This window comes from Ruditapes philippinarum, unplaced genomic scaffold, assembly GCF_026571515.1.
Source record: "Ruditapes philippinarum isolate M1 unplaced genomic scaffold, ASM2657151v2 ctg4_1_1_1_1, whole genome shotgun sequence".
NCBI lineage: Eukaryota > Metazoa > Mollusca > Bivalvia > Venerida > Veneridae > Ruditapes > Ruditapes philippinarum.
Window position 1 is genome coordinate 517403 of NW_026858503.1, and position 17255 is coordinate 534657.

Consider the following 17255-nt stretch of genomic DNA (forward strand, 5'->3'; position numbering starts at 1 on the left):
AGACTGCAATCCTTATTTAAGCACTTGCAGCGTACACGTAATTACTTCAAAAATCACATAAAGTATTTTATCACAAAAAAAGAAAAAAAGACATCTCATACATAATTATATTACATATATACAGTACAGCAACATAAAAGCAAATAAAATATCGATTAAGATAACATTCACATACTAAAAACGAAATAATGAGATATGCGAATAAAATCCTCAGATAGAAACTGTCACAATTTTCTATTAAATATGGAGGTTACATTTTAAATCAATATCAAATGAATCTTGTATACAGTTAACTAAAATATTATGAAATCGAGAACCAAAAAAAGTTTGTTTTTTTTTAAATTGAAAACCAAAATCAATAGATTAGACAAATACATATCAAATTGAAAAAAAATATCAATACTTAGAACTTCAAAATCATCAATGATTTAAACGACACCCACCAAATAAAATGGATTTTAGGACTATATAGACTCTAGAATCTGATTTACCTTCAAATAATATTTAAAGCCGTCAAATATTTCTATATTGTTCCTGTACCATCTGACATCGGCAGGATGTTTTCCGGTCATTAAACAACTAAGAACGGTTAATGAGCCTTCCACAGCACATTTGTTCTTCAAGTGAATTGGAAAACACAGATTTTGGTCTTTATCTAGCTGCCATTTTATTAGAAATTTCTTCATAGTGTCTGTGTCACTTATTGAACTTAGAAGAACGTCAGCTTCGTTGAATCCTCGATCGTTAATTTCAAGGGCTTTCCGGGATTTTATGGAGTCCACCAAGGCATATTCATATGACCGCGTGTATTTCACAACGTCAAGTTTACCCGATGGATCTTTAAAAAGAAGAATGGTGGTGACAATCAAGTTTTATCTAAATCTTTAAAAAAAATAAGTAAATTCACACTGGATATCTTTCATTTTAAAAACAAAATGTTAAAATGTTACTTTTTCAAATTCTCTGTTAGTAAATATGATAATCGGCGAAACACTAAAGAGTAGTTATGATCACGAAATGAAAGTTGAAAATTATATATACAAGCTACGAAGCAAATATTCTAGTCACCTTCAACAAACAGTTTTGCATCACATGATGTCCATCCCATTTTGTTGTAAATTTTACATTTGTATACACCTACGTCACGTGGTCTTGTTCTTCTGATTTCAAGTGTTTGGACCCCTTCTTCTGACGAAATGTAATACCTTTCCATTCCAGGCATAGAACCCACGATTGGAATGTCATTGCGGTACCTTCGGACAGATAATTTTCTTTTAAAAGGCTAATTAGCTCGGCAAGAAACATGAAAACAAATGTAAATATTTGCAATGTCGGGACTTTCATTACAGAGCTCCATATACAGAAGTGGATTTTACTATGATTAGTTAGTGAGAAACTAGTATAAGTTCTGATGAAAATGTATATAATAATTCAGAAAACAATATCAAAATTCAAAAGCATTATATTTGATCACACTGTGCATGTAGAACAAATCCACACATATATACCAAATAAATCCGGCAACTTAGAGAAACAAAGTTTGATTAAATGATACTCAATGGGTACAACTACACAGAATTTACGAAAATGTTATTTGTATCAAGAGGACAATCATTTTTGTAAACCAACTTAGCACTGTTTCATTATAGTTTAGTCTTGTACTAACCATTTCACATCAAAGACCTCAGCTGGGTTAGTTTTACAACGAAACACGCAGTCTTTGTCCTCGGTAGCAATAACATTTTCAATCGTCTCGACGAAACGAGGCAAGCCCTTTACTTCAGTGTCGTCTGCGCAGGCGTCTGTGTCTGAAAAAAATAATGCATATTCATATGTGAAGGCCAAATCTATATAAATTTTGTTAATAAATAAATGTAAAAAAAGGCTATTTACTTTGATCGTCTTGAAAATTGATCTGAAGATGTGGAAATTTAACCTTTTAAATCATTTGCAAATTTATAATTGTTCCTTATTCTTAAAAAAAATCTTTTTTATTTGTTGTTGGTAAGTTTCATATATACAGGTAATTTCCGATATTAGCTATCTATAGCAAATAATAAATTGTTATGGAACCAAATATTATTTGTCATCACATTAACATTCATAAAAAATCCCCTAGGACTCACTCCATCAACATTTTTTCCAAGAAATGTTTTATAGATACAGAGAATGTATGTACTGGGAGAAAGCTCGCTGGACATGCGTTTGGGTCACAAGTTGTGGCCTGTTAATCATTTATTGAGTTGCTTTCTTTATCCCCGTACCTAAATGTAGAATGATATAAGAAATGTTTGGGCAAACAACACCATTTATTCAACAATAAATGATCATACGTCATTTGATAGACATTATATGGTACGTTGTAAATAAGGGCATATACTCTTCTTGAAATATGCTTTAAAACATATTTTTGCAGGAAAAAAAGAATAGGAATAACGTCTTTTGGGGAACAAATCATTATAAATTTCATTCAGCTAGCCTACAGAATTAAATCACACGTATCACTCGCCAACTTCCTGGCAGTTGTTTGGTTTCATGTTGTGTAATGTTCAGGATATAAGAACAAGTATTATTTTCAGGACTGTATGTCACAGATTCCTGGCGTAAATAGATTAATAATGACATGAAGACTGGTGATACAAAATTCCAAATTGATTGTTTGTTTCTTTGACGAGCTAATGCATAGGTACAACATTCTTGCAGAGTTTTGCCAACTAATAAAAGAATCCTCGTTTTTTAGTACATGTGTTTATGTTCTGATTTTGTCTGTGCCGTTTAAATACCATAATATTAGCTAGATACTTTGCTTCTGAGAAACCCTTGCATTAAAACTTAAATGCGTGGAGTGTTGTCATTGTAATTTCAATTTCGTTTAAAAAAGGAGAATACAATCATGCCATGTTATTCTCCAGACATATCATGGCATTGATCACACGACATTGTCCGTCTTTAATTAATTTGTATTTTTCCGCGTTATCCAAATTCGTGATTTCCCCCAGGCCTCACATACAAGTAAAAATATCAGTGAAACAAGCCAAAAGACATTCAACTTGTACTCCTATTTATGTTTATTTTCTGTTTTAAAACTCACTCATTCCATTTAAAATTCCCGTCGCCAATTTCTTAAAATCTGACATGTAAAGTCTAATAATTAAGATTTTATTTAGAACTTTGGATCTTTGTATCCAGCGTGCATTTATCTTCATAATTATTATCAATATTCGTTCATATTCCGAGAAATATTTGATGGCATTTTTGATCGACCTTACTTGATGTTGAAAATACGCTGCAAATAGCTTGCGATAATGGCCAATTTCAAGAAGTATGCATGCAGATACTTACATGTATTCTTTTTTGTATTTTCTGATCGCAGATCAGAAAATTCAATGCGGACATTCAATCTCTGAAACAGAATTTTCACGACAAACCTAACAACAAGTAGTTCTCAAAACAGCTTAAAACTAGCGATGTTAAAGAAAGAAATATTTTTATTTTGTTACAAGTATCAAACAAATTACAACGCATTCAAAGTTTAAAAGTAGCGTTGGCTTATAGAATTGTCAATTCACCAATTACGCGGATGAATATGAAAATGCTATTTTTAGCGATGTCGATTACCGAATACCTCAGAGCGTATTACACTGTCGAGTAGTGGAATATATACATGTCGGACTGTTTTGGGGAGAAGATTTTCGCTAAATTATTTACATCAATTTTAGACAACAGGTATATCGTGAAGAAAATACCTCGAAATTAATAAGGATTACCATGGAGCTAAATATAAGATTTATATATCTGTGGGAATGGATATTCTAAAATTAGAATTATTTGATTTTATTCAGGCTGTTTTCGTTAAACATTTTCGTGGTGCAAGGGTAACGCGCTCGTTTAGGGTGTGAGAGGTCTGGGGTTCAAATCCCAGTCGAGGCAACTTTTTTTTTATTAAGGAAGTAGCCACGATATGCAAGGATAAAAGGATAAAGTGTGGCTGTCAAAAACAATGAACATAAATGAATTTTGATGCAACTCTAGTCATGCATAGTTCCGTATGTATCAAACTCAAACTGTTAAAGTAAAAAATCCAAACGCAGTCGCTGCATCTCGGTGCCATGCAAGGTGAATTATAGTATATAAAAATAAACTAATACAGGAAAATACATACAGATATACAGTACGATTTAGATTGCAAAGATCAGAAAATACCACAGAGCTTGCAGCCCTTTCATTTAAAAATGTAACAGATCAAAAAGTATTTGCATCATTTCCAATCTGTAATTTCCATCTCTTTTAGAAAGCTACTTGACAGTTCATACAATGATTGATTGTATGTATAAACAAACATTGATGATCATTTAAACAGCTACTCGATAGGTCACACAATGATTATATGTATAAACAACACCGATGGTCTTTTAAAAGCTACTCGATAGGTGACACAATGATTTAATGTACATGTATAAACAATATTGGTGGTCGTTTAAAAAAGCTACTAGACAAGTGACACAATGATAATATGTCTAAACAACATACAATTTGATTGTCAAAGATACTCGACATGTGACAAAAAAGTATTGATGAGTAGCTTCCACCAAATGACAATTTACTCGACAGGTGAAAAAGATAGTATGAATAAACAAAATTGACAGGTTTTTAAAAAGCTACTTGACAGATGGCAAAAAGGAAAGAAAAGAAAGAAATAAAAACAATATTAACAATATCAAGTTATCATCAGCGTCGGTAGCCACGGCTGAAATAAGATAATATTCTACACCATAGGACGATAACCAGTCCTGTATTTACAGAAAAAAACAAGAGAACTTTAGTATTTTTTATACGTAATAAGAAACAAGATCTTCGTCGTTGTCATCATTTTAGTTTATTGTTTATATAGCACATTCTGCATACAGGATGAAGAAATCGGTCAAAGGGAATTAACTTTAATCACGTAACGATTCACTTGTTTGTGAAAACAATATGTTTTTCTTTTTGAAAATAAGTGATAGGTCATTTGGCCGCGGCTGCATAAGACAGTCCTGGTTTGGAATACTGCGTAGGGGTCTGGATTGTTGTTTGAGGCATAGAACTATATGACTGTTTAGATGTAGTTGAGTATCCTTGGCTTTTGCTTAAATCCTGAGCATGTGTTTTATCCTTTTCCGGCCACGGAAGATTTAACCAATAGCGGTAGTTTAATTGCAATTGCGTAGCAAATCCCTGTGATGCATATTTCACGTAAATGTTTCCTTCAAAAGACCACGCTTTTTCAACATTTGACTTGTCTTTTACACGACAGGATGCCAACATGTCCGCGTTCATTTTCGTCAAATCTTCGTTGACATAAATCTTATGTTCTTTCAGTTGTTTTGACCTGTTGAAAAGTTCGACTTTTGTTTGTCTCTTACAAATTTAACTATAATTGGCCTATGCTTGCCGACTTTGTATTTTCCAAGTCTGTGGCTGATGACAATATCTGCTTTCTGCAGAACAAGATCTGATTTGCTTTTTATTGTGTGTAATAATTTTTGCAATCGTCCGTAACGCCAAAGATTCGAACACTATTTCTGCGACTGTATTGTTCGGACTCGTTTTCAAATTTTTCACAGCAAAATTCATCTGTTTTTAATTCTTTCGTATAGTGACTGATCTTTTTCTTTGAGTTCATTTATAATTAAATCTTTTGTTCTAGTTTTTCAATTGTCTGAGCTTGTGTATGGACGTCATGTTCGAGAACCTCTACTCTCTTAGTCATTGCACTAAGGAAACTTACTTTCATTTCATTCATTTTATCTTCGATAATTTTCTTTATGAAAGTGGTATCATCTTTTGATAGGAGTGTTGATAATTGAATACTGATGTCTGCCAGCTGCTTTTCAAATTTTGTTTCGTATAAAGTTTCCTTTAAACATGCAGAAGTATTATACACCGAGCTGTCGTCCATAATGCAATTATTTTTGGGCGTGCTATTAGATTGAGGTTTTTAGTTTAAGTCTTTTTACCTTTTTGTTTAAAAACTGGGTAATTAGGTTGATTGTCAATATTGTCACTGGTAGCGTTTTCTTGCTTTCATTTGAGCTCATCATGATACATAAATAATTTCAACATAAATCTTCCATAAATATATAAATATCACACTGTTCAACAAAAGCATATTAAAGCCGATAGCGGCTCAGTCATGCGTGACCGCAAATTTTGTCAGGGACAGTAGACCCTCAGGCTATTTTGCGCTCACAAATTGCTCACAAAAAGTCTCTCCACACATTCAATTTCTAAAAGTTCAAGATAACCTCTTTATGCAACATTCAAATTCAAACTTACATATTTTAATAAAATTCCATATCCTTCATGAATGCAACAGTAACTCAATTATACGAATTTCACATTTGCATCGCTATAATTTAGCCAAAATACAACATTGTTTTGTTTACATTTAACCTGTAGTCACCACCTTTTAACCGAATAGAAAAAATATTTCCACACATTGATTGACAAAAGAGTACTTCACATTGATGGACAAAAGATTACCTGACATCGATAGACAAAAGATTACTTACATCGATGGACAAAAGATAAACCCACATCAATGGACAAAAGATAACCCCACATCGATGGACAAAAGATTACTTCACATCGATGGACAAAAGATAAACCCACACCAATGGACAAAAGATAACCCCACATCGATGGACAAAAGATTACTTCACATCGATGGACAAAAGATAAACCCACATCAATGGACAAAAGATAACCCCACATCGATGGACAAAAGATTACTTCGCATCGATGGACAAAAGATAAACTCACATCGATGGACAAAAGGTAACCCCACATCGATGGACAAAAGATAACACCACATCGATGGACAAAAGATTACTTCACATCGATGGACAAAAGATAACCTCGCATCGATGGACAAAAGATTACCTCGCATCGATGGACAAAAGATTACCTCGCATTGATGGAAAAAAGATAACCTCACATTGATGGACAAAAGATTACTTCACATTGATGGACAAACGATTACAGATAGTAGTTTAACGGTAGAATTTATTTTTAACAACACTTATTGTAATAGACTCTCTGGCCTAGAGGATGTTGTTGATGACTGTCACCCAAGAAATCGGAGTTCAAAAACCAGCGTGTGACATGTTTTATTTTGTTTTCTTTTTTTGGTCTTTTTAATTATGCATAATGTACTGGTAATAGAATCAAAACTAAAACAAACTGAAAAAATAAAATCGAAATTGATAAGGATTACAAACCCGAAATGCAATGGAAATTCTTAATTTAGTATTACTTGATTTTAGTCAGGCCCTTCGTATAACTTCTCCGTGGTGCAGGGGTAACGCGCTCTTTTAGAGTGTCAGAGGTCTGGGGTTCAAATCCCATTCAAGGCAACTATTTTTTTATTTTTTTTTTTTAAAGTTTCTTTGTTAAGGAAGTAGCCACGTTATGCTAGGATAAAGTGTGGCTGTCATACAAATGAACATAAATGATTTTTGATGCAACTCTAGTCATGCAAAATTCCGTATGTATCAAACTGGTGCCCTGCAAGAAGAATTATAGTACATAAAAATAAACTTATACAGGAAAATAATACAGATATACAGTGCGATTTAGATTGCAAAGATCAGAAAATACCACAGAGCTTGCAGCTCTTTGATTTGAAAGCGCATTGATCTTTGGTGAACAAAGTTTCAGTTTCAGTTTTTATTAAACCAAGGCATATAATATGCAACTGGTTATAACAACAAACAAACAGAAAAATAACAGTCAAAAATCACTAATATCCCAATATAAGATTATGACTAGCTAAATAAACAAAAAAGGAGATCATATTGTTCATTTCAAGTACTGAATTCAATACATGTATTTTATATTGTAACAAATGGGAACGGAGAATGAGAAGTATTAATTATCTAAATTTTAACATAATGTTTTTTACAAAATAAAGATAATTTTAGTAGAATCTTTTTATCACAACTACTAGTATTCATTAATGTGTCAAGTTTAAAAATTTTGGGATGAATGTAAAACCTGGGAAGAAGAGATTTACAGTACGAACACTCAAATAAGTACATAAGACATTCATAATACATTTTGTACCTCTTAAGAAGTTTACAAATTTTATAATGTTAAAAAGTAAAAGAAAAGAAATGAAAATAAAAAAAATAATAGTGTATGCTTTATATCTTCTCATTTGAAATAGGTTAGCCCAGAATTAAGCATGTGTACAGTACATGGTATCCCTTAATATATTGCCTAGTTTTTTGTTTGGCCAAACTCATTAATGAGACCAACCCGCTATTAAGACCAGATTTGTTAAGTCCCTTCATTGGTCTCATTAGCGAGTTTTTACTGTAGTGAAATTCATCACCAATAGCTTGATACGGACATAAGGAACAGACCCTATTATTATGATCAATAGGGTCTGTTCCTTATGTCCGTATCAAGCTATTGGTGAGGGAGGAAATATTCTGCTAACCAAGTTATCGTATATTAATTTCATCAGTCGAATATAATACATAGAGGATATTTGTTTGTTTGTGTGTGTGTAAGATGAAATTTTATTTCATCGAGTGGGCTTTAAAAACAGTATTCTCACGAGTGGCGTAGCCTAGAGTGAGAATACTGTTTTTGGCTTGCAGCCACGGCTGCAAGCCCATTTGTTTTGGAAAACTTGTTCCGGTTAGGTGGTTTCCTGCTTACATTTGTTAGTGCATGATTGAACGAGAAACCAGCTGCAATCGTGCCAATCGCAACTTTTTGGCCCTTTCCGTCACTCTTCGGTTTAATGATTATAGCCGATGTAGTTCCGATTGCAATCGTGACAATTCGGGCGATTCCGTCATACTCCGGAATCAGACGAAGTAATATTACGGAAATCTAAGCTATTTTAGTTACTTCGGTAATCCCAGTTTATTTATATAAATAGGATTTCTATTTTTACTTGATTTATCGGTTTAAACCGTAATAAATTATAAACGAAATTGTTACGTTTCAATTCTTTTTCAAGACGCAAAAGTTAGTTTCTTTTATAATTGTTTTTGTCTGTATTAGTTTTGTATATTAACATATATACCTTATACAATAGAGGATGGTTACGTGTCCAAAGGGTGGTCTTGCTTACCAAATCACAGAGAATATTAGTGCATGATCGAGTTATATTAAGATCTAATGAACGCAGTGAGGTAATCTAAAAATAGCCCATGCATATCATTAACCTTACCGTATCTGTGGTTGTGTAACATAGTTGATACATGCTTATTAATTGGTACCACGTAACGAAGTATTTTAGTGCATTTACTTGTCCATAAAGATGCTATATAAATGAAATTAGCAACTGCCAAAACGAATGATTTCTCTGGAAATGAAATGTGCACACTTGTTTCCTTTTCAGTATGATAGAATAGTTAGTATTTTTATGATTGATTATTTTCTTTATAAGTTTTATACAATAGAGAATAGATTTCAAATCGTTTTGACAAAAAATATTCGTTTTTACAAAAAAAAAACAAAAAAAAAACAACTAAATAAACACTTTATGAAGGCACAACTGTGCAAGCCTTTCCTTTTAAAAGGAAACTTTATTAAAGTTCACGAGATGAAATAAAATTACATCTTACACAACAAACAGACAAATTTTCTTTTTATTTTATGCTTAAAAACAAGTTAAAACGAAATTTCCATAATTTTAACGTTAATATTAAAATTTGTTTCCCCCATTGAGAGCCCCATTTAGACGGAATTTCTCATTAAAAACAAGAAGTCTTGAGCTGAAAAATAAGTCCGCCAATCAAGGTTAAATGACGGTGATATTTATTCATTTTATTAAAAAAATATGAATGATTGCTTGTTTTAATAATGAAAACAAACAATTCTTGTAGGAGAAAAAGTCCAACCATCCATCCATATTTCTGTTACTTACTGCAAATTTATATTAGACCTGGCTTTGTAAAATGTAAGCGGCAGCCATTTTTTAAAGTTGTGTATTTCATGGGAGGAAAATAATTGTGTCAGATTCAGAGGGATATAATTTGGATTTGTTAGTCATACACCTTTTTAAAAGAAAGAAAACTTATTTGAGGATTGTAACAGGCAAAAAATAAATGTTGACAGAAGTGAAAACATTCAGAAAAGTAGTCCTATAAATATGACGTCGCTTTGAGATATTTTTGCTTCTGGGCAAAGCAACGTCATATCGAAATTGCTCAAAAACCCATAGCATCTTCCGCCAGAAAATCGGGCGGAACGAAAAACAATGAAGACGGCGTGTATTTACATAAGTTTTGACCAATTTATGAACAAAACTAAATACCTTTTGTCAAAATAATTAAACTGTCACATCCGAAAAATCATGATTAAATCCTCTCATGTATTTCAATTCTTTTTACATCCGATAAACAAATGGCGGCCATAAAGTGCGCGAAATCTGATTGGCTAATTCAAATGCAAGCGTTTAACTGAGTCAGAACAATCTAACGGAATATTTTTTTTAACGAAATAATTGCCCATGCACCGTCAGTGTGTTAGTATATATTTTTCCGTTCAAAAATTTGGAATCAATCTGTAAAGCACCTTGCATAACCAGTATGGCTGATAGACAAAAATAGATTGATGTTCATATTTTATTTTAAATTGAAAAGTACATTGTTTGGGAGTTTTTGTGTATGATTGAGCATGAAATTGAAAGAAAATAAGATAAGCTTTTGAATAAAGCTTGAAAGGCAAGACAATAGACATTTTTTAAATTTTTTATGATGCTATGCGTTTTTGAGCAATAGCTATTAGACGTCAGGCTTGACCGACATAAACTATAACAAGCCTGTAACGTCTAATATATTGGACTATCAGAAAAGGAGCTAGGAAAATGGAAAACTTGGAAGCTTGTTAAGGAACGCTGGGTTGTTTTACTTATTCTACGAGTGATGACTGTCAATGCTTTTCAATTTTTCATAAAGCATACGGCAGTTATTGCTCGTAGGATACTTTAATATGCCCAAATGTCATCAAGAGCAGTTCTGCATGGGAAAGGAATGTATTTTTCAGACTGTAAAAACGAAACAAAAAAATTAGAGACGAAATTTGGTGATTGGAATTTGAATGAATAGAAGTAAGTTTTCTCTCTTTATTACTTTTGATATTTAAGTTATTTATCTATTTAAGCTTTGCTATTTCTTTTAACAGCCTGACATTGTCAGAATTGTCAGTAAAAATAAAATTGAGGTACCACATGGGGAAAATCTTAAAAAAGTAGTTTCGTCATTGAAAAAAGTGAAATTATATTTTGATAATTTTCACTGTGAAATTATCAAATATATTTTTCACGGATAAATCAGTAATCCACTGAAAAGCATAAAATAAATGATAATAATGTTTATAATTCATAATTACCTATGATGGTATACAAGTATGTAGCAATTAAATAGTAGACATGTATGATACTAAGGCACAGCAGTAAATGAAATTTCCTTTAAAGACATTTTATCAGCGTTAGTACATTTCAAAAGGGGGCTATTTGAAATTTATCGGTAACTCCTCGGCTTTTGTGCACATGTGCATGTACAGCGGCAAAGTTGCGCCACAAAATGACCATTTTACAGCTGCTTTCGTGTGACAACAATGGACAAATTACTGGCGTATTGATATCAAAGAGTTCCTTGTGCAGAAAGTAGCACTAAATTTCTTTTCTTCTTCTTTTTATCAACCATTGTATTTAACTAGTAAAAACTGTACAGGCTAGTTTATATAGGCCCTGTACATGTATTCATGTACCCTCATTCTGAATAAAACTTTCATTTCCCCATTAGTCTTGCATCCCCTTTCGCCATCTTGTCCTTTCCAGAAATATCCAGTGTATTGTTGACTTCAAATCACCGGTGCCAATATTTTTTAATTAAGTATGTACGCTGGCAATGAGATACTGTGTAAGTGTACTGTAAAACCTTCAGAATACCGAAAAGTCATGTTGTTTTCGAATTCTTATGACCATATCTAGAAACAGTTTCAGCAAAAAGTAACTTTGTTATTTAATGCACTTTGTTTATATTAAAAACAAAATGAAACGTTCCCTAGCAAAATATCTAACTACCATTTTATTACATTTATTACATTTACCGATACGCGGGTCAAGTCATATTTTTAACTGAAAGTTTACAAATCGTCAGTCTGTCAAATTAAGTACATTAATATTCAATAATTCCAAATAGTGCTTTTTTCCTTCAGCTACGAATAAATAGTTTGCCAATTACAGACAGCCAACTAAACCTGTATACCCTTTCAAGGACTAAATATTGTTGTTAGCGGTTTACCTAACACTCTGACTGTGCATGTAGCAGACGTCACTCCATGACTGTTGGTTACCTCACATTTCCATAAACCATTGTCTTCCGGTAACGCCTTGTCTGTTGTTAAAGTGTAAATACACGTCTGCTTCTCCTCGTTGGGCCCCATCCTCCTGTTATATATACAGAGACGAGCATTTATTATGCAGAGTCAGACATTTATATATACAGAGACGGGCATTATATATGTACAGAGACGGGCAGTATAAAAAACAGAAAAAACTGGTATTTAAATATGTAGAGTCAGACATTTATACATTACATACATGTACATAGACGGGCATTATATATACAGAGACGGACAATTCAATATACAGAGACGGGCATTATGATATACATAGACAAGCATCAAAATATACATAGAAGGACAATTAAATATACAGAGACGGGCATTAAAATATACAGAGACGAACATTTAAATATACAGAGACGGGCATCAAAATATACAGAGACGAACATTTAAATATACAGAGACGGGCATCAAAATATACAGAGACGGGCATTTAATTAAATAGTCAGGGACGGGCATTTAAATATACAGAGACAGACAATTCAATATACAGAGACGGGCATTTAAATATACAGAGACGGACATTTATATATACCTGCAGAGACGGGTATTTATGTATACAAAGATGGACATTTATATATAAAGAGACGGACATTAAAATAACATCAATGTGTATCTCTATATACATTCAGTAACTTTTAAAGTATATATAAAGTTTTTTTCGTGACATTAAAATAAATATGTAAGATTGAATGTAAAAATCAGATAACAATAATAATCTTATTATAACTAATAATATTATAATATAAACCTACGCATGATTACAAAAATAAAACAAAAACAAACAAAAAACATAAGAAAAGGAAACATCATTCTAGCTGGACATGCCAGTACATGTACATTTTTCCACGGTAATTTAATTATTTTTCGGACGAAGTCCGCCTGTTATGAGTTTGACTTCATGTAAAATTAACAGGGAAGGACTAAATATAAGAAGAATTTTCATTGGTCATTTTAAAATTACAAACTGAAATCGGCGAATCTCATTGGTCATTCTAAAAGACAGTTCTAACCATTCTATTGTAAAATGTAAGATAGCTCTAAGATAAAATGTAAGGGATAGTTTTGCCACTATAAAATAAATGTAAAGGATAGTAAAGGGACACCTCCTACTTTGAAAAATCATCAATATCAATATGCTATGATTTAATTTCAATGTTTACAAAATGGGTATTTTCTTAGCTACAAGAACTCATTATTATGCATTGTTATGCAAGCATTGCTAACATTTCTTTTTGTATTGATAACTAAGAAATAACATAATTTTGCATGTTAACCAGTTTTACTTCGGCCGAGTATCTTTTTAAAGTATCTGTAACTATGGAACGCGTTTTCAGTTCTCTAAAAAGAATACGATGCACTGCATGATAGCATCTGAGCAGACGTTTACCCGGTAAAAAACGCGCAATTAAAAGTATATAAAACTCTTATTTTTTCATGTCAGTTGTTCGGTACAAAGAGTATACTCAATGCTTATCTCTCTTCGTATAATAACATCTCGGCGCATGTTACCTGGAACGATTCCAATATATTACCCGCATATTCTGAGAGATAGTCGCTCAATATACCAATTGATCACAAAAAACTAGCTACCACTGTATATTTGCACGCGCCACAACAGACGGAGATAGATAGAAACATATGGAACTTATTTAGCTAACATTTACCTATGTTTCTGTATAAACACCTTACACAATTACCCAGAGATTTCATTGGATATTTTACATATGCTGTTTTTCAATGAATATATATATGTAATCAATGACAAATCATATATTTTACACCTGAATATTTTTAAATTATCTAACACATGTATGCAAATCATAAAGAATGTGCGATATTATAAGAGCTAATGGTTCTAAACAACCAAAGTACCACTTTATATTTCACCTTGTGAACACCAAAAGTTCATATTTCACTCGTGGCTGCGCCACTCGTGAAATATACCTTTTGATGCTCACTCGGTGAAATATATTTCGATATTACACTGAACTAAACAAATATCCTCTTTATAAATATATCGCCTACTTTGATAAATCCGTTAAAGTGGAATATTCCGTTCGTATCGCTGAAAGAATATAATCAGCAACATTTATATAATTTCAATTGTAAGTTCAAGAAGGCTGGCAGTATAAAGTATCAATGGTTGAGTGGAAACACACCGCCATCAGAATAAAAACTTCGTTCGCTCCAAAACGAAAGTTATACGTTCGCATTCTATTTATCAAATTATTAATTGTTATGCAAAAATGAATTATCTTTACGCACCAATCTGAACAAAATGTTTTATTTTTTTTTAAAAAAGGCGTCAACACTTCAATGAACACAGGAATTGAAATATCAGCCGTTTAATTTACTTTACATGTCTATTTATATGAATACCGGTAACATTAAAAGAATTGCAGTATTTAATTTACGTTTTAACATCTATTTGAATTTCTCTGAAATAAACTAGTCAAGCATCATTACAAATTACATCTATCCTCATAATACATCAAAATGTTAGCTTATTTTTCATCAATATATGAACAATGTAGTGATTATTTCGTATTAAGACTTCATTAGTAACTATAATCTAAATTTGGTATCGCAATTCATGCTGTAACACCACTGAATGCATGATCAAATGTGCAATATTTTTACAATTTTTTGGCATTGATTCATATCCCATTTCTACAATGGTTTTATCCGCCCCCTCCAACCTCACACCGGAAGGTTGGTTTTATCACCGTAAAAAAGCAACGTTTCTACACAAGTTTCACAACAAAACTTTATTTCTACGTAGGTTAAACCCATAATAAGAATATCATTTCTACATTGTTAAAATTCCCCAATGAAAATATCATATTTCTACTTTGGTATTTTCCCCAATGAAAATATCATTTCTACATTGTTCTAATCCCAAAGTGAAAACAGTTCTACATTTTCTAACCCCCTAGTGAAAATATCATTTCTACATTGTTATAATTCCAAAGTAAACATATCATTTCTACTTTGGTATAATTCTCGATGAAATATCATTTCTACATTGTTCTTCCCCAGGGGAAAAAATCATTTCAACTTTGGTATAACCTCCTATGAAAATATCAGTTTCTACTTTGTCATTATCCTCAATGAAAATATCATTTCTGCACTAGTTCAATACCGCAGTTAAAACACCATTTCTATTTTGTTTTTATCCTCCAGTGAAAATATCATTTCTTCTATGTTATAATCTCTTCTACATTGGTTCAATCTCCCTGTGAGATATCATTGCTACAATGGAAATATCATAACTAAAACAATATTTCATTATTCATACCATTATTATTAATAATACCCAATGCAAAAATCACATTTCTACATTTATTTAACGTTAATCCAAATGCAAACATTATTTATACATTAGTTTGTCGCAATGATAGACAATATTAAGTTCTTTAACAATATTTTAATACCAGGGGTGAAATGAATCATTTAAACGTCATATGTCAATTAAATTCTTCATCTTTACATTGATTTAACCAACAATGTAGTGCATTAAACTGGTATTGCTTTACTGCAATATGAAGGCAGTTTTAAATAAAAATTATCATATCTACATAGAACTACATTTTAAAAATGCTTTTCCTCCAAAATGACATATATCATTTCAACATAAATACATTTACAAAGGCAACTGGAAAACACCCTTTCTACATTTGTGTAACGCCGTCAGATCATAAATGTGCATGATTTTTGTCTGTTTCGGAATGATACCATCTAACAATGGTATATCCATAAGTTTTATTACATTACCACAATCAAACCCATGCATCACTACCCTATCCAAATAATAGGCACAACGTTAAAGAATGTTAGGAAACCCTTCACATGACATTGCTCCCCCCATCAACCCCTCTCTGTCCTCTAATTTTATCATGTTTTTTTTCCCTAATCTTTTCAATCTACTAGTTTATCGAACATGCTCCTTTCCTTCTTGTGTTCTTGTCTTTTCCTGTTCTCGAATGTTATTTGTAATGCAAATGTATATATCTCATATTAATTCGATTTGCAAGCGAAATAATAAAGAGGAACTATTTTCAATTTATATCAAATGTAATATTAATTTCAACTTACTCTTCTCACGAAGTTGGAAAGTTATAGTCCGTTTATAATCCACATTTATCTACACTAGAACTAACAGAGGTCACGACGAAATCATGTTGGTGTTATTTCCAATAGGTAACACAGCCTGGTAACAATCATGAATTAATACATGGCACGTGCGTACATTCGGTGATGTTCGGTTACGTACGTATACTAACATCAGGGAGAGGTTGATACAGATATAACACCGAGCAATGTAATTAACTGTGTGATAATAGGAGCAATTCACTTAGAGCTTAGTAGTATGTCTGTTTGTATATATGCAGTATGTATAATATTTTGTATATGTTAAAGTACCATCTCTACCTAAAATTTAGTCTCTGATCCTAAATTTCAGTCTCTGATCCTACATTTTAGTCTCGGAAAAAATACACTTCTTATAATAAAGGAGCTCTTCTGAGAGAACATGAAATTTGAAATACTTGCATTGATCAAGCAAAGCACTAACAATAAAAAAAAACTGTAAAGAAAAATAAGAAAATATATTCAGATCGAATTAATCAATAATCGATTTTTGAGTGCCAAGCGTTACCACGCTGTTCATTTTGGGTCAATTTGCACAATAAAAATTATTATTTTTGGGAAACGGAATGAGGGAATTATCTGAATATTTGCACCCAAGTTATTGGTCAAGTCCTAGATCAAATGGTACATTACATAAATCTCTTGAAAATGTTTCCAGTCCCGTCATGTCAAAAAACCTCAGTGGAGTCCCT

General features: G+C 32.2%; 1 protein-coding gene across 2 annotated transcripts in view; it reads right to left on the reverse strand.

Moving 5' to 3' along the window:
- The window catches only part of LOC132753389 (muscle M-line assembly protein unc-89-like), a 29044-nt gene extending 12346 nt beyond the window's left edge, over positions 1-16698 (reverse strand). For both annotated transcript variants that reach the window (XM_060743852.1, XM_060743851.1), the window contains exons 1-5: positions 16510-16698; positions 12309-12454; positions 1667-1808; positions 1069-1253; positions 492-838 (exon numbers count right to left, since the gene is read on the reverse strand). In XM_060743852.1, the coding sequence (XP_060599835.1) occupies positions 492-838; positions 1069-1253; positions 1667-1808; positions 12309-12450 (816 nt within the window). In that variant the 5' untranslated portion in view covers positions 12451-12454; positions 16510-16698. The remainder of the gene's footprint in view (positions 1-491; positions 839-1068; positions 1254-1666; positions 1809-12308; positions 12455-16509) is intronic.
- Between the last annotated feature and the right edge of the window lie 557 nt (positions 16699-17255).